This window comes from Dipodomys merriami, unplaced genomic scaffold (genome assembly GCF_024711535.1).
Source record: "Dipodomys merriami isolate MVZ:Mamm:240054 unplaced genomic scaffold, mDipMer1.0.p SCAF_38, whole genome shotgun sequence".
In the NCBI taxonomy this organism is placed as follows: domain Eukaryota; kingdom Metazoa; phylum Chordata; class Mammalia; order Rodentia; family Heteromyidae; genus Dipodomys; species Dipodomys merriami.
The window spans coordinates 7,808,254-7,834,737 of NW_027205381.1; the positions used below are offsets into that span (position 1 = coordinate 7,808,254).

At 42.0% G+C, this 26,484-nt stretch overlaps 1 protein-coding gene across 3 annotated transcripts in view; it reads left to right on the forward strand.

Annotated features, from left to right (window-relative positions):
* Sap130 (Sin3A associated protein 130) overlaps positions 1–26,484 on the forward strand; it is a 93,668-nt gene that overhangs the window by 58,794 nt on the left and 8,390 nt on the right. For all 3 annotated transcript variants that reach the window (XM_069989478.1, XM_069989480.1, XM_069989479.1), the window contains exons 15-18: positions 6,440–6,544; positions 12,466–12,824; positions 22,763–23,011; positions 23,401–23,526. In XM_069989478.1, the coding sequence (XP_069845579.1) occupies positions 6,440–6,544; positions 12,466–12,824; positions 22,763–23,011; positions 23,401–23,526 (839 nt within the window). The remainder of the gene's footprint in view (positions 1–6,439; positions 6,545–12,465; positions 12,825–22,762; positions 23,012–23,400; positions 23,527–26,484) is intronic.

Genomic DNA, 26,484 nt, shown 5'->3' on the forward strand with positions numbered 1-26,484 from the left:
ATTATCAGCAGTCAGCCCCACACCAAGTGTTTGAAATTTCACAGTACTAGAGACAAAAAGAATCCATCCTTTCTCCCACACTTTCTTACTTCCCAAACAGCCTTCTATGCTGTATATACCTGTTATCACCAGAATTCCTGTGCTTTTACCTCTTTTTGAAAAAAATTACTGTCTTAGAAATGGAATCTCTAGGCTGGGTGTCAGTGGCTCACACCTGGAATCCTAGCTACTCAGGAGGCAGAGATCTGAGGATCACAGTTTAAAGCCAACCCAGGCAAGAAAGTCTCTGAGACTCCAGTAAACTGCTAGAAAACCAGAAGTGGCTCTGTGGCTCAAGAGGTAGGGCACTCACCTTGAGCTGAAGAGCTGAGGAGCAACACCCAGGCCCAGAGTTCAAGCCTCATGACCAACAAAAAGAAAGAAAGGAAGGAAGGGAGGTTTTGGGCATTTACCCAAATGATCACAAACAAGACCATACTAAAGCTACCAGCACAATTATGTTTATTGCAGCATTATTTACTATAACTAAGATGTGGAACTAACCCACATTCCCCTCAGTAGATGAATGGATAAAGAAAATGTGGTATATGTGTGTGTATATATATAAAATAGAATTCTATGCCTCCATCAGAAAGAATGACATTACTCCATTTGTTTGGAAAGACTTGGAAAAAGTTATATTAAGTGAAGTAACGAGGCCCAAAGAAACATAGGTCCCATGGTTTCCCTTATTTGCAATAACTAGCATATGTCTGGGACAAGCAGAAAAGGTCAAAAGCTATGTGCATATGAACCAATAAGATGGTGTTAAGCAAAATGAACCCCAAGATAGGGACACAAGTGGGTTTTTTTCTTGCTTGCTATTGTTTCTAAAGTATTTATAATGTACCATGTGATTTTTTTGTTGCTTTGTATGTTCCTACCCCACAGTATAACCCATTTTCACTGTATTTGATGTTGGTGCCCTGCATCTTGTATATACACTTTTCTAATTTGGGGAGGGGAAGAGAAAAAACAAAATGCTTAAATAGGGATACAGGTTGACCAATTGTAATAATGAGAGGCACAAGATACTATGTTGAAAAATGAACTTTACAATTTAGGTTGGGGGGGGTAGTTGTAGAAGTCGGAGGGAAGGGATGATAGGGGAAAAACAAAGGAGGTAACAATGCTTGATAGGAAATGTACTCATTACCTTGCTCATGTAACTGTAACCCCTCTTTACAGTATTTTTACTAGGAAAAAAAAAACATTAAAAATAGGGAGGGAGGGAATCTCTAGGACATTTTGCCTGGACTGGTTTCAAACCATAGTCATTGGGACCATAACTTCCTTGATATCTAGGATTATAGGTGTGAGCCACTCACACCCAGATCCCTTTGTTCTTTACCCATGCCTTCTTGGTTTAAACCTGACCCTTGCACAGGGATTTATTTAACTTACTACGTAGTCCTCCAAAGTAGTGACTATCTTCTCATCCCTCCCTCATCATGCTTCACTGCCATTTTCAGTACATTTGTTCTTAAACGCTCTTACTGTTTATTTAGATTTTAGAAAATTTATAGCAGAAAAAAAATGCTTTTATGTTTTCAGGCTCTTGAAAACACAACAAAGCTCTCTAATAACTGAATCCAGTATCTGTTTTTAAGTTCCAATTAATTAAAGTTCACATTAGCAGGACTAATGTAGCTCCATAGTAGAACACTTGTACAAGTCCCTAGGTTTGATCCTTGGCACCACAGAAAATAAAATAAAAATATCATTGTTGGCCAGGTGTCAGTGGCTCACGCCTGTAATTCTAGCTACTCAGGAAGCTGAAATCTGAGGATCATGGTTCAAAGCCAGCCCGGGCAGGAAAGTTTGTGAGACTCATATCTGCAATAAACCACCAGAAAACCGGAAGTGGCGCTGTGGCTCAAATGGTAGAGCACTAGCCTTGAGCTAAAGAGCTCAGGGACAGCACCCAGGCCCAAAGTTCAAGCTTCACAACCAACAACAACAAAAAAATCATTGCAATTGTATTCCTCTATTTCCCTTGTCACATTGAAGTGTGGCTCTCTTGGCAGGATAGATTCAGAGACTTGGTAAAATTCAAGTTTAATTTTGCAGAGGTATATTGTATGCCTTATGTTATCTAGCTACATTTTTTTTTTTTTTTTTTGGGTCTGTCGTGGGGCTTGAACTCTGGGTTTGGGTGCTGTCCCTGTGCTCTTCAGCTCAAGGCGAGTGCTCTACCGTTTGAGCCACAGCTCCACTTCGGGTTTTCTAGTGGTTTATTGGAGATAAGAGTCTCACGGACTTTCCTGCCCAGGCTGGCTTTGAACCGTGATCCTCAGATCTCAGCCTCCTGAGTGGCTAGGATTGCAGGCATGAGCCACCGGCACCCGGCATCTAGCTACATTTCTATCTTTACGTGGAGTCTAAATAAAAACAACTTTATAGCCTTCTGGCTCCTCGGGTTCTTGAATGCTTCTTTTCTTTCACTTTTTCTAACCAGTGTGTACATATAGTTCTAGTCTTGTCAACACCTAAGCCATCCACAACCTTATTAGCATCTATTAGTTGTACAAAACAGGTTCCATTGTGACATTTCCACACATGCATACAGTGTATTTCCAATCAGCTTTATCCCTTCTATCACTCTTCCCCTCCTGCTTCCCCCTTCCCAAAGCAATTTCAAGAAATTTCATTGTTCTGTTTTCATACATGTACACAAACCACTTCAACCATGTTCTTCCTCTTTCATCTCCTTCCTCATCCTCCCCTTTCCAGCGGCACCCACCAGCACTCAGTGGAACCTGCCTCACTTTGCTATTGTTCTTTCTGTCATTTTTTATAATGTCTTATGAAGTACACCAAGAGGCTTCACTTTGCAAAGAAAACAAAGGAGTTGTCTTTGATAACTTCAATTCTTCTGTCTGTGTATATCAATATTTTTGTTTAAGTATAAAAAATGTCCCAGGTAATTCATGTACAGCCTAGTGAATAAGCACAGTGTCTATGCACTACTTTGCTAGCACCTTCTACCAACAGTAATTAACCATTTTTTCTGTTTTGCTGTCTGGTAAGTTGGATTATATCGGAGTCACTTTTTGTGGGAATCCTAGGTCTTTTAGTTTTTTGTAACCCACATTACTGCATGTGAGTGTAATATTTTTATTGAAATACCATTGTAAACAAATGTCAATAGGTATTTAGTTATTTACGGGTTTTGCCTGTAGTATTCTGAAGCTTTTGGTGTATGAATTTAAGTCATGTATAAAATGCTTTCTGCCACATACTGAGGTTGTGGTATGTTTGTGCTCACCAGTAGTAGACTGCCTATGGTTAAAGTACTTTGATGAATTTACACTCACTAGCAGAGGGGGGATCAATACTTCTCTACTACCACATACTGGCATTCTTTAAGTTTGTTCATTTGGGGTTGTAATGGTATATTTCATGGAGATACCTATTTGCTGATGGTAGAGAGGTTGATCTTGATTTTTGTTTGTTTTTTTCTTTAGGAAAAATATTAATATATATTGATCTTTCAACTTGAATAAGTAGCTTATGAGCTCATAGACAATTTTTTTATGTATATGTCTGGCCTCCATCTTCTACCATGTAATTTTGAAACAAACCATAGCCATCATGTTATTTTATTTGTGTTTATGTTAGCACATGTCTATTGAAAAATAAATACTTACATTTTAAAAACTACTTACTATCAAATAATCTGTCATTCAATTTGACATGGTCTCAAATATCACAAATTTTCTTTTGTTTTCTATTAAAGTATTTTTTAGTGATCCTAATGTTTAATTAAGAATCCATGAAAACAGATATACTCTTCTACAGCTTACTGCTTGGTGTTTCTCACTGAAAGACATAGGATTTGAGTTCATTTTGGTTTTTACATTCTGTGGATTGAACCCAGGAGCTCACACTGTAGGCAAGCATTCTGCTGCTAAGTTATACCTCAACCCTGAATCAAGGTGATGGATGGATGGATGGATAGATAGATAAATAGATAGATAGATAGGTAGGTAGATAGATAGGTAGGTAGGTAGGTAGGTAGGTAGGTAGGTAGGTAGGTAGGTAGGTAGGTAGGTAGGTAGATTTGCCAGATCAAAACTTAGAAAAACTGGTTAGTTACAAAGTAGTGAATAGACATTAGGCTATATATTATTCTGAAATATATATATGTATATACACTAATATAACTCAGCACATTTTTTCTTTATTTTTTCCCCTTCTTATAACACTTGTCTTAAACCCAGGCTTCATGTATGCTAGACCAGGGCTCCACTGAGCTATATCACCAGCCCTTCCTAAAATGATTTTAATATATAGGTTTCCTCCCTTTTTGGAGAGGGTTCTTTAGAATTCATGCTTGCGAGACAAGTGCTCGATCACTGTACCACACTTCCAGGCCTTTTTTGCACTGGATTTTAAGTATAAGCTAGAAACTTTGTAGTGCTTGGCTAGAAAGTTGGTGTTTTGTCCCTAACTCTCTGAATTTCATCAGAGGCCATCACCATTTTATGAGTTTCCTAGGGCTGTTATAAGAAATGGCCACAAATTTGGTAGTCTGAAAGAACAGAAGTGAATTATCATACAGTTCTGATGACTACAAGTCTAAAGTCAAGGTGCTGACAAGGTTGGTTCCTTCTGAAGGTTCTCAGGAAGAATCTTCATCCCTCTCGTAGCTGTTGGTGGTTTCTGGCAGTTTGTTGCAGTTCTAGGCTAGTGATCACATCACTGCCATCTCTGCCTCTGTATTCATATGACCTTCCCCTTATCTCAGCTCTTCCTCTCCTGTCTCAGGAACAAGTTACTGGATTTAGGAGAGACCCTAAATCTGGAATGATCGTTTCTCAAGATCCTTAATTGAGATACACTTGCAAAGACCCTGTTTTCAAGTAAGGTCACATTCACAGGTAGAAGTATTAGGGCTTGAATACACAGTATATTTACAGGGACATCACAGTGCAGTTTTATTTGTTCTAAACTTTGCATTTTTTAAATAAGTTGTTACTTGAGTCTAAAGGTGATTAGCTTGCCTTCCCTCTCTTCCTTCCTTCTCCCTCCCCATTTCTGCCTCCTTTTTTTCTTCTTTAGGATATCTGATGGTTACCTTTTTTGAGATGTTAGTATCCCAATAATTAGGCACAGGAAAGTCATTTTCTTTCAAACCCATTTGTGTATGCTACATATTCTTACCACTGTACTCATTCTAAACATATAAAGATCACCTGTGCTGGGTGCTGGTAGCTCACACCTGTAAACCTAGCTCTTCAGTACTAAAAGCAGAAGGATCATGGTTAGAGACCAGGCAGAAGAAGTTATAATACCTATGTTGACATTAATCTGTTAAGAACATCTTGATAGACACTATGTTGAAAATGAACTGTACAACTTGTGGGTGGCTATGGGAGGGAAAAACTGGAAGAAAGCAAGGTAAGGAGTGATATTGGCCAAAAAGAAATGTACTTTTTACCTGACTTATGTAACTTCAACCCCTCTGTCTATCACCTTTATAATAATGATTTTTAAAAATGTTTAAAACCATCTTGAAATGTGACTCAAATGGTAGAGCCACTAGCCTAGGACCCTAGTACCATCAGAAGAAAGAGATCACTGGTGATATCCACATTGCTTAATCTAGAGATATATTCCTACTCAGAACCTTATTGTGGCCTCTACTGGACAATCCAGGGGTATTTTTTCATTTGTTTGTTTTGTCAGTATGGAATTTAAACTCAAGGCCTGGGCACTGCCCCTGAGCTTTTTCACTCAAGGCCTAGTGCTCTACCACTTTGAGCCACAGCACCACTTCCAGTTTTCTGGTGGTTATTTGGAGATGAGTCACATGAACTTTCCTGCCTGGGTTGGCTTCAAACTTTGATCCTCTGATCTCAGCCTCCTGAATAGCTAGGATTTGGGGTTTTGTTGTTTGTTTGTTGTTGTTGTTTTGCCTAATTCCCACCAATTTAGATCTGAATCAATATATATTGACATATTTAATACAGGTGTTGATCTTAATAACAGAAAGCAGATACAGAATGCTAAAAGAAGCAGCTGAGTCACTGTGGTTGCTTCCTAGAGAAAGATGACGGGAATTGAGTAGGGGTGGGGAAGGGGGAATTGAGTACGGGTGGAGAAAGGACGTGGTACATTTTGTTGAAAACAATTTAAGCCAAACATGGTGGTGCCTTCTGTAACCCCAGCATTTGGGAGACTGAGGTAGGAAGATCAAGAGTGCTAGGCCACCCTAGCTACACAGTGAAAGCTTATCCTTTAAAAATGTTTTTTTTTAAAAACCCACTTAAATAGTATCTAATCAGTGTAGTACATTTATTTGCTGTGAGTATGCCTGGCAATGTGTTTATTATATTTAGTATCTTTTATGGCTCGCTGGCTGCTGTATTCTGAGTTTGTCTCTTGTCTCTTTCAGAATGGCAGTTCGGAAAACTCTCATTCCTCCTCAGCCTCCTGAAGTGGCTAGTCCTCGAGTAGAGAGTGCCATGCGGAGCACATCAGGCTCTCCCAGGCCTGCAGGGTGAGCATACAAATGTTGTTACCACTGTCACTTTCAGTTACACATCACTGGGCATAGAAGAATCTTTTAACTATGGCTAGTTTCACATCATTTCCTCATGTCCAGTGTGTGTGTGTGTCTTAGAACTTGAACTCAGAGCCTGAAAGCTCTGTGTGTGTGTGTGTGTGTGTGTGTGTGTGTGTGTGTGTGTGTGTGTGTGTGTGTGTGTGTGTGTGTGTGTGTGTGTGTGTGTGTGTGTGTGTGTGTGTGTGTGTGTGTGTGTGTGTGTGTGTGTGTGTGTGTGTGTGTGTGTGTGTGTGTGTGTGTGTGTGTGTGTGTGTGTGTGTGTGTGTGTGTGTGTGTGTGTGTTTGAACTCAGAGCCTGGAAGCTGTCCCTGAGCTTTTTTGCTCAAGGATAGCACTCTACCACTTGAGCCACAGGTCCACTTTTGGCATTTTGGTGGTTAATTGGAGATGAGAGTCATACCATGGTCCTGCCCCAGGTTAGCTTTGAACCTACTATCCTTAAATTGCAGCTTCCTGAGCAAGTTTTTCTTAACCAGGTGTCAGCGACTCACACCTGTAAATTCTAGCTGCTCAGGAGGTTGAGATCTGAGAATCTGACTAGGCAGGAAAGCCTATGAGACTGATTTCTCAGGATCTGACTAGGCAGGAAAGCCCAGGAGACTCTGATTTCTAATTAACCACAAATACACATACACACACACACACCTGGACATGGAAGTGCAGCTCAAATGATAAAGTGCGCTAGCCTTGAGCAAAAAGTTCAAGGCTAGCACAAGGGGAAAAAGGAGTGTTCATTCTTTTCCTTGTAACTACCATTTTCTTTCAGTGTTTCAGTTAACTTCAACACTTTGATGTTGGATGATTATAATTATTTTTATTACTCTCTTTAATCCAAAATAGCACTAAACTATCCATTTCTTCCATAAATGATTTTTTTTGTTCTTAATGCAATTTAAAATGGTAGCATTAAATTGACTCAGCCTTTTTTATTCATTGGACTTTCTTTATGTTTCATTCCATACTTTGCCAGAAGTCTAGATCTTGTCTTTTCTTAACTTAGCTGGGAGCATTGTGCCCATTGTGCCCATCCTAGAACTTGAACTCAGGGCCTGGATGCTGCCTCTCAGCTTTTATGCTTAAGGCTAGCACTCTACCACTTGAGCCACAGTTCCACTTCCAGCTTTTTTTGGTGCTTAATTGGAGATCAGTCTCAGACTTTTCTGCCTGGGTGGCTTTGAACAACATGCTTCAAACCATGGTCCTCAGATCCCAGCCTCTGAGTAGCTAGGATTATAAGTATAAGCCACTGGCACTCAAGCTTTTCTGAGGCATTTTAAAATCTAATTACACTTCCAGTATTTTATTTAGATTGATAGTGGTGATGATTTGTTTTTTATTTTCATCTTTCGGACAGTTCTGTTCTTCAGTCTTCCATGTTTGTCACTTAGATATATCTTTGGGAAACCAATATAGCCAAGCTATATACTTTGCAGCCTTCGTGGTGGTGATATGAAAAATCACTGATCGTGACTCTCATCTGTTCATTTCATAGTGACTTGAGAACTATAGAATTATCAATGTGTATGCTTTGTGCAGTTGTAGTTCAGTACACTACTTACTTAAATTTTGGGCAGTGTTGTAATGTAGTTAAACATACGTATGTGAAATCACATGGGGATTATGTGAAAAGTAAGGACTGCCTATTTATTAGGAATATAGAAGGAGCACAGAGGAAGACCAGCCAAGAGCAAGGGAGAGTGGTACAAGATGGCTTATAGGTATAATTGAAAGCCAGGTTGTGTAGGGCTTTGTGAGCCATTGTGAAGCTTTTTTCTCTTCTCTTTTGTCAGTCATGGGGTTTGAACCCTGGGCCTGGGCGTTGTCCCTTAGTTCTTTAGCTCAAAGGTGAGCGCTCTACCGCTTGAGCCACAGCACCACTTTCGGTTTTCTGAGTAATTTATTGGAGATAACAGTCTCATAGACTTTTCTGTCTGGGCTGGCTTTGGATGGGGGCTGGTTTTGAATGGCAATTCTCAGATCTCAGCCTTCTGAGAAGCTAGGATTACAGGCATGAGCCACCAGTGCGCAGCTGCCTTTGGGTTTTATTGTGGATGAGATGGAGAACTGTTAGAGAGTTAAGTCGTAGGAGTGAAATGTTTTGACATTTTGTATGTTTGGTTTTTTTCATGGTTTTGGGGATTGAGCCCAAGACCTCACATTTGCACAAACTAGTAAAGCATTCTTACATACCCAGCCTCCTTTCCCCTTTTTTTTCTCAAGATCAAGCCTGTGTCTTTTATGTGTTCCACAAGCACCTACATTCGACCACTGAGCTGAACTGTGATCTAGTTTGGTTCTTTTTCGGAACAACATCGATATTAAACCTATTAACAATAGAAGTAAGATCAAATATCACTCATCCCATGCCCAAATTCATACATAAAAGTCATACGTCAAAAAATGACCCTTGGGCTAGGAAGGTGGCTTAGTGATAGAGTGCTTGCTTAGCACTCATAAAGCTCTGGGTTCAATTCCTCAGTACCACATAAACAGAATAAGTGGAATTGGCCCTGTGGCTCAAGTGATAGAATACTAGCCTTGAGCAAAAAAGAAGCTCAGGGACAGTGCCCAGGCCCTGAGTTCAAGCCCCAGAACTAGCAAAAAAAAAAAAAAAGAAGCCGGTTGCTGGTGGCTCACGCCTGTAATCCTAGCTACCCAGGAGGCTGAGATTTGAGGATCATGGTTCAAAATCAGCCCAGGCAGGAAAGTTTGTGAGACTCTTATCTCCAATAAACCACTAGAAAACTGGAAGTGGTGCTGTGGCTCAAGCAGTAGAGTGCTCACCTTGAGCTGAAGAGCACAGGGACAGCGCCCAAGTCCAGAGTTCAAGCCCCACGACCAACACACACACACACACAAAAAAGAAAGTCTGATAGAGTCCCAAAGGCACTGTTACTCAAGAGGCTGAGATCTGAGGATCACCATTTAAAGTCAGCCTGGAAGCCGGGTGCTGGTAGCTCACGCCTGTAATCCTAGCTACTCAGGAGGCAAAATCTGAAGATCACTGTTCAAAGCCATCCTTGGCAGGAAAGTCCATCAGACTCTTATCTCCAATAAATCACCAGAAAACTGAAAGTGTTGCTGTGGCTGAAGTGGTAGAACGCTATCCTTGAGCTGAAGAGCTGAGGGACAGCGCCCAGGCCCAGAATTCAAGCCCCATGACTGACTCCCCCTCCCCCCACAATAAAGGGTATCTATCTGTGTGGGAGAGAATCTTCTCAGTGAAAAAAGAGATTATATTTACTGGGGAAAAAAAAATAAGAGGGGGCTGGGAAGGTGGCTCAGTGGTAGAGCGCTTGCCTTGCATGCATGAGGGCCTGGGTTCGATTCCTCAGCACCACATAAGCAAAAGAAAAAAGCCGGAAGTGGCAATGTGGCTCAAGTGGTAGAGCGCTAGCCTTGAGCTGAAGAGCTGAGGGACAGTATCCAGGCCCAGAGTTTAGGCCCCATGACCAGACCCCAAAATAAACAAACAAACAAACAAACAAGAAACTAAAGGCAATGTGCAATTGAGTTCTACGGAAAATAGTACCTAGAGTACATAAAAGTTAGCTGGGGCTGGAAAGGTGGCTCAGTGGTAGAGTGCTTGCCTTGCATGGCTCTGGGTTCAATTCCTCAGCACCACATAAACAGAAGAAAACAGGAGTGGCACTGTGGCTCAAGCACTAGAGCACTAGCCTTGGGCTGAAGAGCTGAGGGACAGTTCACAGGCCCAGAGTTCAAGCCCCACAACCAACAAAAAAAAAAATGGTTGGCTGGGAAGGTGGCTCAGTGGTAGAGTGCTTGCCTTGCATGCATGAGGCCCTAGGTTCAATTCCTCAGCACCACATAAGCAGAAAAAGCCAGTAGCACTGTGGCTCAAGTGGTAGAATGTTAGCCTTGAGCTAAAGAGCTGAGGGACAGCACCCAGGCCTAGAGTTCTAGCCTCACGACTGACCAAAACAAAAAAATGAACAAAAAAAAATGTCGGTGGTTTGTGTGTGTCATTACTTTGAGTCACAACAAATGTTCTTTGTTGTTGTTTTGTTTTTGTTTATTCCTTTACTGTGGCTTGAACTCAGAGCCTCAAACTCTTCCTTGTCTTTTTAGCTCAACGCTTACATTCTACCACTTGAACTACAACTCAACTAACAAATATTTTTTGTTACCTTGAGTTAATTGAATCACTGCTTATAAAAAGTTGGTGAGGCAATAGCTAAGATATGGAAATAGCCAAGATGCCCCACAATAGAGGCGTGGATCAAAAAAAAAAATGTGATACTATGCACAATGGAATTTTCCACAGCCATTATAAAGAATAAAATAATGCCATTGCAAGGAAATGGATGAAACTAGAACAAATCATGTTAAGTGAGGTAAGCCAAGACCAGAGAGACAGACAGCACATATTCTCCCTGATATGCAGAAGTTAGATCTAAAATGCACAGTGATATGAAAAATTACACAGGATTCTAGATTCTCAAACAATGAGAACAAAAGAGCATAGTCTTAAGAGAGAATCACAGAGGTGCAATACCCAAGCGCCTCTTCATATGTATATAAAATAATACACATACTGAAATGAACTCCAAAGATAAAAAAAGGTATTTTTTCTTAATTTGTTTTTTCTTTTTCTGATGGCTGTTTTATTTACCTTATATAGGGTATACTCATATCCACATCTGTAAGGCCAGGGGGGCCCACAGAATCCAAGGAAAAAGGGTGAAAAAGTACAACAGTAGAGTATACTAGACATTGATGAAAGCGAGGTATTCAGCTCATGGGTGGAGATGGGAGAGAATGAGGGAACAGATGACACTGTGTGAAAGGAAATGTACTTATTACCTGATTAAGTAAATGTAATCCCGCTATATATCACCTCTAAAATAACAATAAATTAAAAAAAATAGATACAACCTAGGGTTGAAGAATGTAAACTCCAAAATAGATGTCCTCAATTTAAAAAAAAGTTGCTGAGGGCTGGGAATATAGTTTAGTGTAGAATGCTTGCCTAGCATGCATAAAGCCCTGGGTTTGATTCCTCAGTACCACATAAACAGAAAAAAACCAGAAGTGGCGCTGTGGCTCAAGTGGTAGAGTGCTAGCCTTGAGTAAAAGAAGCTCAGGGACAGTGCCCAGGTCCTGAGTTCAAGTCCCAGGACTAGCTGGTGGCTCATGCTGTAATCCTAGCTGCTCAGGAGGCTGAGATCTGAGGATCACAGTTCAGAGCCAGCTTGGGCAGAAAAGTCCCCATGAGACTCTTATCTCCAATAAGTGACTCAAAAGAGTGGGAAGTGGCGCTGTGGCTCAAGTGGTAGAACACCACCCCTTAGCACAAAGGCTCTGGGACAGTGCCCAGGCCCTGAATTCAAGCCACAGGACCAGCAAAAAGAAAAAGTTGGTGACAGTATGAGGAATACATAGAGTATTTTCAAAAGCTGAATCCTGAACTAGAATGTGTAGTTGAGGGTAGAGCTCATACTTTGCCTGATCAAGGTCCTGATTGAATCTCCAGCACCAAAAGTAAATAATATTTGAATTCCCTTTCGAAGTTACCTTAAAAGTTGAACATCTAGGTCTGGGAAGGTGGCTCAGTGGTAGAGTACTTACTTGCCTTGCATGCCTGAGGCCCTGGGTTCGATTCCTCAGCGCCACATAAGCAAAAAGAAAAAAGCCGGAAGTAGTGTTGTGGCTCAAGTGGTAGAGCGCTAGCCTTGAGCTCAAGAGCTGAGGGACAGCACCCAGGCCCAGAGTTCAGGCCCCACGACCGGACACAAAAAAAAAAAAATGAAGTTTCAGTTGAATGGTTTAAAAAAATATCCCTCCTCTGAAATGTTGCAGTGTCCTCTTATCTGGTACATGTGCTTTTCTTTCAGTGCCAAACCTAAATCCGAAATCCACATGTCCATGGCCACACCGGTCACTGTGTCCATGGAGACCGTATCCAATCAGAATAATGACCAGCCCACCATTGCAGTCCCTCCCACTGCCCAGCAACCTCCACCGACCATTCCAGCCATGATTGCTGCAGCCAGTCCCCCGTCCCAGCCAGCTGTCGCCCTCTCAACCATTCCTGGAGCCGTCCCCATCACTCCACCCATCACTACCATTGCAGCTGCACCACCACCACCAGCCACTGTGGGTGGCCCTCTCTCGTCCGTTCTGGGTCCTCCCATTCCTGAAATCAAAGTGAAGGAAGAGATAGAACCAGTGGACATCATGAGGCCAGTTTCTGGTAAGTTGACTCACAAAACATCCTCCCTGTTTGTTGCTGCTTTCCCATTTTTCCAGTTTCCTATATAGAGTTCAAACTTGTGTAGCCATCAGTCAGAAAGCCCCAACTTTCTGATGCTCATTTTAAATGTTGCATTTTATCCATTTTATTAATCATGAAACTTCCTTTGCTGCCGTCTTATGATTTTTATTTCAAATTAAATTCATGGGAGAGATTTCGTAGGCACATTCTTCAATATAGTTAATCTTTTTTTTTTTTTTTTTTTTAAGAGCTTCAAATCACTTTAATGTCAGGTTTAATAGAAAAGTTTTTCACATGTGTCTCTGTATTTAGTCTGTTAAGACAGGTTGTTCTGTTTTACATATGTGAAGAAAACACAGCAATGTAATAAAAAAGGAAATTTTATTTTCAGATAATCATTGTTTCCTTTACAATAATACCAAGTATAAAAAAAAATCATAGTTTCTTAAAGGTTAGCTATAATGCAGAATGTGAAACTTCAACTGTGAATTTTTAATACTGTTACATAAAATGCATTGGTCTACTTTTTTTTTTTTTTTTTTTTTAATTTTTTTATTGTAAAGATTCTATACAGAGGGTTACAGTTACATGAGTGGGGTAATGAGTACACTTCCTCTTGAACATTGTTGCCCCCTCCATTGTTTTCTCCCTACCATCCCCTCCCTCCCTCCCTTCCCCAAGGTTCTTTTTTTTTTTTTTTTTGATTGTGATTAAGTGATTACTTAATTTCCGGAAATTCACAGTATTGTGGAATAATGATGCTCATTTAAAGTCACACGTTCATTCTAACTTTCCTGGAGCAAATTGTCTATCACAGTCTGTAATATATAACGGTGTTCATATGTTATATACCATACACGTGATCAGCAGCATGGGGATTCAATATAGTTAATCTTACATTCACTAAAAAAAAAAAAAAAAAAAAACGAACAACAACAAAAAAATCAAGCAAGGTGTTGCGGTTCCTGCCTGTAATTCTAGCAGTTGGACAACCAAGCAGATTGATTTCAACTTCAGGGTCAACTTCAGTCTGTAGAGTAAGACCCTTTCTTGGAAGAAGAGGAAGAAGGAAGACGCTCTCCTGAAACAGATTAATATATAGTCATAACTAAGTACTGAAATTAATATTTTCACCGTCAAATATTGTTTTATGTGATAAGATTTGTAGTTTTGAAAGTATTGATAAATATACATGTGATTAGTAAAATCTTAAAAATTATTATTCCTTTCCTTCTTTCTCTTAACTCCAGCCTTTTCTAGTTTTGAAAGTCAAATCAATTTGGAGGCTTGCTTTTTTTTTTTGTTTTTTTTTTTGGGTGGGGGGAGATTTAGTTAAGCGTCTTACTATTGTTTTTAAAATTATATATCATGGTTGTTTTCTGAGTACAACAGTAATACAGTGTTCAAAAAGGCAAATCCACTGTGAAAATCAAGTTATTTTGTGCTTCAGTTACCCAATACTATGTACCCTTTCAGTGTAGAGGCCTCTTTCCCATGTTTTTTGTTCAGTAAGAGGTATGGTTCTATGTCTGTAGTTTTTTAAACCTGTTGTTTACTTTCTTTTTGTTAGAATACATTAGTTGTACAAGAGCAGTTCCATTGGGACGTTTCCACACATGTACACAATGTATCCCAGTCAACTTCGCCTCCTCTGTCCCTTGTCCTGGCTGTCCCACTCTCTTTCCCCCTTGTCAAAACAACTTCAGCAGATTTCATTTTTCTTTCATACATGTAAATAACCCCTCTGACCATATTCATCCTCATTTACTCTCTCCATTAGCCCTTCCCACTCCGGCTAGTATCCTCACTCCCACTTCCCTGGTATTTTTTTAAGTGTGTATTAACTGCACCAAGGGGTGTCACTTTTGCATTATTTAAGCCATGAAAATATCCTCCCATGATCCCAGAGGGGGAATGAAATGCTCTCAGTTTTGCTGTTTGTCTGCTCTCTCGTTTACATAGTTCTCCTTACCTGCCTGTGCCAGAAAGCTGATGGTAATCCTGCCTCAACCTGTAAGGCTCTACAGGAAGAATTACTCTCACACCAACAGTACAGCCTTACATAAAACAAGTACCTCTCCATCCTCTCACTTGCTTCTGTTCTAATCCGGGAGACAAAATGACTTACAGACACATGGTTTCTTTATGTATGTATGTGTGTACGTGACAAGTGCTCTGTGTGTAGTGAATAGAGCAGAGACAAAATGGAATGTTGAGGTTTATGATTGATAGTAGTCAACTTTTAATTGCTATGACAAAATAATGACCAAGAAACGGTTGAAAGAGGGAATTTATTTTGGCTCACCATTTCAGAGATTTCCACCATCCTGATGGGCAGGGCATAGTGGAACAGAGCAACTCACATCATGGTGACTAGGAAGGAGAGAAACATGCCTGTGTTAGAGCCTCTGCCTTTCCCATTTTTATTCCAGCGTTCTGCTTTTCTCCTTTTGCTCTCTGTGGGCCCTAGCCTGGGGGATAGTGTCACCCACGTTCAAAATGAGGTCTTTTTCCATTAGTCAGTCTCTCAGCTTCATGGCCATTAAGATCTGAGACCTCTGCCCCACCCTGTTTCTGTCTGTTTATGCTTTCTCCAACACAGTAGAACCCAGTCAGCATGGACTGAAAGAAACTTCTACACTATGAGCCAAAATGAAGCTTGCTTCTTTTGGGGGGGGGGGGGGTCCGGTCGTGGGGCCTGAACTCTGGCCCTGGGCGCTGTCCCTCAGCTCTTCAGCTCAAAGCTAGCACACTACCACTTGAGCCATAGCACCACTTCTGGCTTTTTTTTTTTCTGCTTATGTGGTGCTGAGGAATCAAACCCAGGGCCTCATGCATGCAAGACAAGCACTCTTACCACTGAGCCACCTTCTCAGCCCGAAGCTTGCTTCTTTCATCGTTGCTTTCCTTAGGTCTGTTGTCACAGTGATTGAAAAAGACTAACACAGGGCTGCAACTTTAGTGAGGTTTTAAGAGAATGGCTCGCTGTAGAACTGACTTTGAGTAGAGACATGACTTCAGTGAAGTGTTGGTCCTGGCCACACCTGGTAAAACAGCTTCCAGGCCTAGAAAGCAGTTCAGTGCAAATGCCTGGAGACAGTCATCTATCTGCCTGATGTGTGCCAGATTAGCAAAGAAATGGAAGTAGCTGCAGCCAACTCAAGTATTGGAGTGATGATGGCAAACAGGTCAGAGAACGAAGTACCTGGCCAAGCAAGGCCTTGGGCCTATGTAAGAACTTTGAAGCTGATGGGCACCGGTGGCTCAAGCCTGTAATCCTAGCTACTCAGGAGGCTGAGATCTGAGAATCACAGGTCAAAGCCAGCCTGGCAGGAAAGTCTGTGAGACTCTTATCTCCAATAAACAACTAGAAAACCAGAAGTGGCCCTGTGGCTGAAGTGGTAGAGCGCTAGCCTTGAGCTGAGCATCAAGCCCCACGACCGACAAAAACAAGCAAACAAAAAAAAAACTTGGAAGCTGCCAGGTTTGAGGGGAAGCTGACAGGAATGCCCAGGGCTCCCTTGGTTTTGAAGAGCACATTATGGGGGGCTCTGTAGAGAAAAGGCTATTGGAGCAAGAACAGAGCCAGGAAGACATGCATAGAGGCTGACAACTTTATTTCAGGGAAAAAGTGAAGTCATAACTGAAGTAGTAGTAGTAGTAGTAGTAGTAGTAGTAGTAGTAGTAGTAGTAGTATTGAGGTAGCTGGATTCTGGAGGTTTTGTTCATTATTTTTTGTTTTCAGTGCTAGGAATCAGACCCAGGACCTTGAATATGTTAGGCAAACTGAGTTACACCAAAGATAGGTTGCTGATTATCAGGGAAGAGTATGTGGTACTTGGCCTTAGTACCAGGAAGCCACGGGGCTGCCATCATCTGAGATAGGGATCACAGGACCATATTTTGAGAGAGAGAGAGAGAGAGAATGTGTGAGTTGAAGGTCTGGTGTGTGTGTGTGTCTGTGTCTGTGTGTGTCTGGTTGTGTGTGTGTGTTATTAAGTAGTTGTACAAAGAAGTTACAGTTCCATAAGTCAGGTTATGAGTACAATGCTTCTTGGTCAATATCATTGTTTCCTTCATGCTCCCCTATTCTCCTCCTCCTGTCCCTATCCTCAAGTTACGTAGTTCAATATTTGCATAATGTACATTGAATATAATGATTGCATTTCTCACCCTTCCTCTCCTGGAGGTTCACTTTCAGTGTAGTAAACTTGAGATGTCTGATTAGCATCCACATGTAGATATCAGATAGTTGGATCCATGATCCTGGGTTTTGGAATGAAAGATGAAGCTGCAGATACAAATGTAGGGAGGGGTCCCAGTGTATTTGTTGTAGTATTTAAAGGTGTGAGCCTGGATGAGTTGATGAAGTCATTAGAGAAATGAGCATCAATAAAAACAGAAGCAATATTTAACCTAAACCCTAGGGCTCTGCATCATTATGAGGTAGAGAAAGGTAATTTAGTAGAGGAGACTAAATAAAGAGACCAGAATGATCAGAAAATGGCTGGAAGTATGAAGTGGTCTGTAAGGGAAGAACTAAAATATTTCTGAGAAAAAGTATGATTGACTAGATCATACATGATTAAGAAATCAAGGAAGCTGGGGACTGAGCCATGCTTTGGATACCGCTGTGTAAGGCTCTTGAGCCATTTTCATGTAATAATGAAATGTAATAAACCATGTCTGGGAGAACATTTAAAAGAAATCTGGGATAGAAATAGAGATACTATATACAAAGAACTTTTTTCTTTCTTTAGTGGAAGCCCTATTATCAGAGTTAAATTTCTTTTGTTTTTTGTTTTGTTTTGTTGTGTTTGAAACAAGGCCTACTATGTAGCCCAGAATGGCTTCAGACTTAATGTGTGTGCCCTAAGTTGGCTTCAAACTTGGAATCTTCCTGCCTCAGTCTTTGAAGGACTAGGACATAATTTGAGGAGTATGTTTGAAAGGAATGGGGGGAAAGAAAGGGCAAGTGACTGAAGATAAATGATGTTAAGAGGAAGTTTTTATCATTTCAGAATTGCCTTGGGGGGGTGGGGGGCTTGTGGGGCTTGAACTCTGGGCTTGGACGCTGTCCCTGTGCTCTTCAGCTCAAGGCGAGCACTCTACCACTTGAGCCACAGTGCCACTTCCGGTTTTCTGGTGGTTTATTGGAGATAAGAGTCTCACAGACTTTCCTGCCTGGGCTGGCTTTAAACTTCAATCCTCAAATCTCAGCCTCCTGAGTAGCTAGGATTACAGGTATGAGCCACCAGCACCCGGCCAGAATTGCTTTTTTGTGTGTGTTGCCAGAAACAAAACCCAGAGTCTCTCCTTGTGAGACTGGCCAGTACCCAGAGTCTCTCCTATGTGAGACGCCAGTACTCACTGTGCTGCACCAGCCCTAAGTTTGCTTAGCTAGTTCATAGTCAGCTAGTTAGTTAGTTACAGCAGGGAAGCAGTATTTTAACAAATGCTTCATGTCCTGATTGCTTGGTCTTGTGACTTTGGCAGGTGATGAGACAGTATATCATGGCAGAAGGGAATGGTGTAAGAAAGCTGTCCACCTCATGGTGTCCAGGAAGCAGAGAAGGGGCCAGACACAAGATAGAGTTTTCAAAGGGAGGGCCACGGTGCTCTTTCCAAAAAGGCAATACCTCCCAAATGTGCTTCACATTGGCAACTACATTTTTATCATATGACCTTTAGGAGGGACATTTCCGATTCAAACCCTGTAACTAACGCTATGCCCTAGCTACTGAGGCACAGTGTTTCAACAGGTCCAGGATTGCTCCAATGCCCAAGTCCAAAGTTTCCTCTGACAGAGCTAGGCATGGTGGTGCACATGGTAATCCAACTTGGAAGATAGAAATCAATCTGAAGGATCTTGGTTTTAGACCAGCCTAAAAAGTTAGTGAAACTTTATCAACACATAAGCTAGGAATGGTTATGGCAGCTGCAATCCCAGCCACAAAGAAGTATAAGTAGGACTGCATTCTGAGGGTACTACTGGGGGAAAAAAAATGTTAGACCCCATTGGAATGACTAATTAAACCAAAAAAGGACTTGGGAGCCAGATGCTGGTGGCTCACACCTATAATCCTAGCTTCTCAGGAGGATGAGATCTGAGGGATCATGGTTCAAAGCCAGCCCACGCAAAAAAAAAAAAAAAAAAAAAAAAAGTCTGTGTGAGTCATATCTCCAAGTAAGCACCAAAAAAGCCAGAAAGTGGAGCTGTGCCTCAGGTGGTAGAGTACAAGCCTTGAGCAAAAAAAAGGCTCAGGGACAGTGACCCTGCGCTGAGTTCAAACTCCAGTACCACCAAAAAAAAAAAAAAGGCTGGGTGTCAATGGCTCACTCCTGTAACATAGATACTCAGGAGGCTGAGATCTGAGGATTGCAGTTCAAAACCAGCCAAGGATTGCAGTTCAAAACCAGCCTGCGCAGGAAAGTCCATGAGACTCTCATATCCAGTTAACCACCAGTAAACTGGAAGTGGCACTGTGGCTCAAGTGGTAGAGCACTTGCCTTGAGCTGAAGAGCTGAGGGACAGTGCCCATGCCCAGAGTTCAAGCCCCACAACCAACAACAACAAAAAAAAAATCAACTCTCAAAGGCAGCTCTCTGAGCCCATTGGGGGAAAAAAAAAAATCAAAAAGCTAGTTACATAATTCCAATAGACAAAGGTACACTGCAAACACCCCATTCCAAGAAGGAGAAATAAAGGGGTAGAGATCAAAGCATAATCCTAAGGGGCTAGGAATGCTTACCTCCCATGCATAAGGCCCTGGGTTCAGTTCCTTGGTACCACATTAAAAAATAATAAGGTCTGGAAAGTGGCTTCATGGTAGAGTGCTTGCCTCACATGCATGAGGCCCTGGGTTCCATTCCTTAGCACCACATAAGCAGAAAAGACCAGAAGTGGCGCTGTGGCTTAAGTGGTACTGGCGCTAGCCTAGCCTTGAGCTGAAGAGTTAAGGGACAGCACTTAGGCCCAGAGTTCAGGCCCCACAACCAACAAAAAATTAATAATGATAATAATTATTATTATTATTATCTAAAACCAGCATGGAAACATGAAATCTTAGTTCTAGAAGAGTCACATGAGGCGCACCGTGGTAGGACATGGTTCCAAAAGGGCCTAGGTGGCCCATCTCTTTGGCTTTTCCAGTTAAGAGTCTACAAGGACCACTCTTTTAGGCTGATCTTTCCACTTCAGCTTTCCTTGGCAGATTTTCCATGTCCCTTGCTTCCCCAGTATTCTAGAGTCACTGCTGCATCTTCAGCTTCACTCACAGCTTCCTACATCACCCTTTCAGACCTGCCTGTCAATCCCTTCTGCACTTTGCCTGGCTTCCCAGGCTTTCCTTTGAAATCTGGAAGCTTTCATGACCCCAGAACTCTTGCATTCTGCCTGCCTACAAAACAGTAATCACATAATTGAGTGTCTTGTTGCCATAGGTAGCAGTTACCAGGCCCTGGTAGTCCACAGCTCCTTAGCCTTGGAGTGCCAAGGTGGCTGGGACTGAAACAGGCATGCAAAGAGTTTACCCTTTACACCCTTGAGCCTGTGGTGGCTGTGACATGGCCAATTTCTGGGATGTTCTTCATGCTAAGTGCTTAGCTTCTAATCTCTTTAGTAATCATTCCTTTCTTGGCCCCAACATTTCATCTTCATTTCTAGCCAAACTACAAGTTTTTCAAATCTTTCCACTCAGCTTTATATTGCCTAGACAAGTTCTTTGCCAGATTGTAACCCAAGTGTCCTCTAGTCCATTTCCCTCATCTCCACCTGATGCCTCATGAATCTGCCTTTACTCTCTGCATTTCTATCAGTATTCTGGTTTTCTGAGCTCCCACCAGATTTAACTATCAAGTTTTGCTTACAAACACTTCTGCATAACCTGATTAGGTACAGTCACAAAAACTACCCCACTTATCAGTACCAATTTCCTATGTTAATCAGCTTTACCACCACTGTGACAAAATACCCAAGAAAAAACAACAACATAAAAAAAGGAATGGGTTTCAAAGGTTCATGGTTGCTTGGCTTCATTGCTTTGGGGCTATAGTGTAGCAGTACCACATGGCAAAGGGCATGGTAGAACATAATCTCATGCTACCCAGGAAACAAAGAGAAAGCAGCAAATTTTTGTCTTTTTATTAATGAGACGAAGAATATTAATATAAATTACATCCTCTACAGAAGGGAGTTTTTTTGTTGTTGTTGTTGTTTTATCAGTCATGGGGCCTGAACTCTGGGCCTGTGCACTGTCCCTCAGTTCTTCAGCTCAAGGCCAGTGCTCTACCACTTGAGCCACAATGCCACTTCCGGCTTTTTCTGCTTATGTGGTGCTGAGGAATGGAACCCAGGGCTCCATGCATGCAAGGCAAGCGCTCTACCACTGAGCCACCTTCCCAGCCCCAGGGAGAATTTTTTATATAAGAGAAAAAGCAAACCAGGCTCTGGTGACTCATGCCTGTAATCCTAGCTACTCAGGAGGTTGAGATCTGAGGATCACTGTTCAAAGCCAGCCCAGGCAGAAAACTCTTACCTCCAATAAACTACTCAGAAAACCAGTGGTGCTGTGGCTTAAAGTGGTAGAATGCTAACCTTGAGCAAAGAGCTCAGGGACAGCGCCTGTGCCCTGAGTTCAAGCCCCATGACCAGCAAAAAGAAGAAGAAAAAGCAATGAGAATTGCTAGACAGCATTTGAAGAAGTGGATCCAGTGTGTTCCTGAAGGGGTGGCTTTGCTAGAGGAATGGAGGAAGGGAGACCAGTCATAGAACAAGTGGGAGATATAATGTTGGGAATGTATTTACTTCTGATTGATTCTATTTCAGTGAAATATTGCAAGATAATCTTCAAAGGGTACTGGTAGAGGAAGAGGAAGTGAAGGTGTGAAAGGTCATGTGGGGGGAATTGAATGTGGCAAACATGACAGGAGTGCAGGTGAGGCTAGTCAGCATTGTCTTGTCTATAGCTGTATTGAGCTAAAAAGATGCACCTCTTGTGTATTGCTAAGTGAAAATAATAATGCAAGAAAAGGAACAATTCCTAGAGAATTAGATGCTAGAAATTGAGATTTGAAGCAATTTACAATTACTAGTTATGACAAAGTTTAGGATGTAATTATTGGCAGTGGGTAGCTAAGGTTGGGTAGAGAAGACAAATGTAGCAAGTAGTTATCAGAATAAGAGTTCAACCCTGAGAGCTTTTTATTTCAGTGCAGTGCAGTTGTGAAGAGCCTGTCTCTGTCAACTCCTAGCCCTGCCACTTCATATTTGTGTGCACTGTGCCACACTTTCTCATCTGTGAATTAGAGGAATTGTGATAATCTGTACTTATTGAGTTTTCAACATTGTGAATGAATAGGTTACTTACTAGGAATTTGTGTTTTAAAGGCCAGATAAATAGTCACTTAAACATGAAGGCTTTTATCTCCCTTGAAGCAAGCCAAGGGACTTATCCAGGAATGCTATGTGGACTCCAAGTCACTTAAGGATCCAGGCCATGCCCAGTTTTCACTGCACAACACTGAGGGCTTAATCTTCATGCTTTTAATTCAAGGTAGCTGCTGGAGCTCCACACACGACATCTGGAAACTAGGGCACAGAAGGAAAGCAAGTCACTAAAAGTGCTACAGAACTCTGCTACTTTCAGCTCATCTGTACACACTTGTGAGGGAAGCTAAGAAATACATTGTTTAACCAAAGTGGCATGTCAGCATATGGTGATTCTAGAGTTAAGCAAGGTGAAGCTCTGGGACATTAAGAAGCATCCATTAGAGTCTTGCATAGTGTGGAGTCCATAGAAGACTGTACAGATGTTAACCATCCACCCTGTCTTAGTGGGTGCTAGTGGTGGAAGTCAAGTGAAGCTTCTTATCATGTCTGGGTTCTCATGATGTATGTGCTCCATTTCCTCTGACAGCAGTTCCTCCATTAGCTACCAACACTGTGTCTCCATCTCTTGCATTGCTGGCAAACAACCTGTCCATGCCTACAAGTGACCTACCACCTGGTGCCTCTCCAAGGAAAAAGCCTCGAAAGCAACAGCATGTGATCTCAACAGAAGAAGGGGACATGATGGAGACGAACAGCACTGATGATGAGAAATCCACTGCCAAGAGTCTATTGGTGAAGGCGGAGAAGCGCAAGTCTCCTCCCAAGGAGTATATTGGTAATAGCCACTGAGACTAATTGTCTCCTGGCCTTGTCCACTTCAGACCAAGTCTATCCCAGAGCATTCTTCCATAGACACTTCTCATTGGAAGCTCATTTACTGGGAGCTAACCTGGAATAGTGTTAAAAATGTGTAATCGGGCTGGGAACATGGCTTAGTGGAAGAGTGCTTGACTAGCATGTGTGAAGCCCTGGGTTCAATTCCTCAGTACCATATAAACAGGAAAGGCGGGAAGCGATGCTGTGGCTCAAGTGGTAGAACACTAGCCTTGAGCAAAAGCAGCTAAGGGACAGCACCCAGGCCCTCAGTTCAAGGCCCAGAAATGGGGGATGGGGGAGGGGAGGTATAATCTACCTAAATGCCTTCTTTTCATCCTTTTTTAATAGATGAAGAAGGTGTGAGATACGTCCCAGTGCGTCCAAGACCTCCCATTACTCTTCTTCGTCACTATCGGAATCCCTGGAAGGCTGCTTACCACCACTTCCAGAGGTACAGTGACGTCCGGGTCAAAGGTTAGTTTCCCCAGAAACAGTATTAATTCATGTATTGGTATGACACGTCAGTATGTTCCCACAATAGAAGAGAGCAACAGAGTCCCAGCTCTCTCCCCAGAACAAAAACCACAGGACTCCTGTGCTGATGGCTCAAGCTTCTAGTCCTAGCTGCTTAGGAGGCTGAGATCCAGAGAATTATGGTTGGAAGCCAGCCTGGGAGAAAAGCCCATAAGACTCTCCAAATAACCAGCAAAAAGAAGGGCTAGAACTATGACATTAAGTGGTTGAGTGCCATCTGGGCAAGTTATCTGTCATCTAGAGGTCCTGAGTTCAGCTACCCTCCCCATACTACACACACCTAAATAAATAAATAATCCGGGCTGGGAAGGTAGCTCAGTGGTAGAGCGCTTGCCTTGCATGCATGAGGCCCTGGGTTCAATTCCTCAGCACCACATAAGCAAAAAGAAAAAAGCTGGAAGTGGCGCTGTGGCTCAAGTGGTAGAGTGCTAGCTTTGAGCTGAAGAGCTGAGGGACAGTGCCCAGGCCCAGAGTTCAGGCCCCATGACCAGACCCAAAAATAAAAAAATAAATAATCAATCAATCCTGGTCAAATAGGAAAGTGAGACATACAGCCTTGGTTTTAATAAAAATCTGTGTTAACAGTTCCCCAAGTGCTAGTTGATTAACCTCCTTAGTCCCCTGAGTAGTGAGAAGGCTACATTACAGTATCTCAGGAAAACTAAAAGATTTATGGCCCTGAGAAATCTTCTATTTGGGTATGTGTATAATAATCACTTTCTTTGCTGTTAAGCTTTAGTTGAACTGTTTGGCATAAGCTTCAAAATGCATAAAAATAGATTAATTAAATCATTAAAATTATTTGAAAGGAATGGGGGAGGGATATAAGAAAGAATAATGGAAAGGGATCTCAAGGTCAACCAAAAAGAAAATAGAAACATGATAGTGCATGCTTCTAAGCAATTGAAATTCCTACTACTTGTTTGAATGCCTAGAATATGTGGCCTATTGCTTTATCAGCCTCTGTTGTTTCTGCTCAAATGTTTACTGATAATTACATTGATAGCCCCTTGTATATGAAGTTTCTTTTTTTCTCTTTCACATTGAGTGTTTTTCTCATTGTCTTGGCTTTAGGGATTTTTACTAAGAGGTGTCAGTTTATGGTTCTGTTTGCATTTTTTTTTTTTTTTTTTTTTTTTTTTTTTTTTTTTTGTCGGTCGTGGGGCTTGAACTCTGGGCCTGGGCGCTGTCCCTCAGCTCTTCAGCTCAAGGCGAGCGCTCTACCACTTGAGCTACAGCGCCACTTCCGGTTTTCTGGTGGTTTATTGGAGATAGGAGTCTCACGGTCTCTCCTGCCCGGGCTGGCTTTGAACCGCGATCCTCAGATCTCAGCCTCCTGAGTAGCTAGGATTACAGGCGTGAGCCACCAGCGCCCGGCTCTGTTTGCATTTTTAAAATATTTTTATTGTTATTATAAAAGTGACATACAAGGGGATACAGTTATTAAGTTAGATAATGAGTACATTTCCTTTTGGGGGGGGGAACAGGAGAGGGTCGGTGATAGGGCTTGAACTCAGGGCCTAGGTGCTGTCTCTGAGCTCTTTTGCTCAAGGCTGTTGCTCTACGACTTTTGAGTCACAGCGCCACTTCTGGTTTTCTGGTGGTTTATTGGAGATAGAAGTCTCATGGACTTTCCTGCCCCACCTGGCTTTGAACTGTGAGCCTCAGATCTCAGCCTCCTGAGTAGCTAGGATTATAGGTGTAAGCCACCAGCACCCTACAAGAGTACATTTCCTTTTGGAAAATGTCACCCCTTCCAATGCTTTCTTCCAGTTTTTCCCTCTCATCACCACCAAGTTGTATAGTTCATTTCACTATAGTGTCTAGTGAGTACTACTGCTTTACTGATTGACCTTTTGTCCTTCCATATCTATGTTCCCCCTTACCTTCCTAAAGACAGATTAAGAAATGAGACAAAAAGAAAAGAAAACAAGGGCTGGGAATGCGGCTTAGTGGTAGAGTGCTTGCCTAGCATGCATGAAGCCCTGGTTTTGATTCCTTAGCACCACAAAAACAGAAAAAGCTGAAAGTGGTGCTTTGGTTCAAATGGTAGAGTGCTAGTCTTGAACAAAAGAAGCTCAGTTGAGGGACAGCATGCAGGCCCAGAGTTCAAGCCCCACGACCGGACCCAAAGAAAAAAAAAGAAAAGAAGCTCAATTCCCAGGGCCTGAGTTCAAGCCTCAGGACTGGCTAAATAAATAAATAAATAAATACAAAGGGAAAACCCTCTCATTTCTATTTCCTGGAGTTCATTTCAGTAAACATTACTTTATAGGATCAGAGGCACATAGGCATTGTGCCTCACCCTCCCCTAGGAGTGTCCTTTTTTGATCTCACTGTGTGAATGCCTGTACAATTTATCATGTTCTGTGTGTTTTAGATGTAGCTTCCGAGTACTGTTTGTTTTTTTTGTGTGTACTGGTACTAGGGCTTGAACTGGGGGCCTCTTGTACTGCTTAGCTTTTTTGCTCACAGCTGGTGCTCTACCACTTAAGCTATGCTTCCTGTCCAGCCTTCTTGCTGTTTAATTAGAAATTCTTATGGACTTTTTCTACCTTGATCCTCCACGTCCTACCTTGAGTCTTGTTCCTCCCCTCTAGGTCTCGGCCTTCTGAGTAGCTGGATTTACAGGAATAGTTTATCAGTAATCAGCTTACTTAAAAGTTTTTTTTTTTTGGGGGGGGGGGGGTCCAGTTGTGGGGCCTGAACTCTGGGCCTGGGTGTTGTCCCTCAGCTCTTCAGCTCAAGGCTAGCACTCTACCACTTGAGCCACAGTGCCACTTCCGGCTTTTTTCTTTTTGCTTATGTGGTGCTGAGGAATCGAACCCAGGACCTCAGGCATGCAAGGCAGCGCTCTACCACTGAGCCACCTTCCCAGCCCCCGCTTAAAAGTTTTTA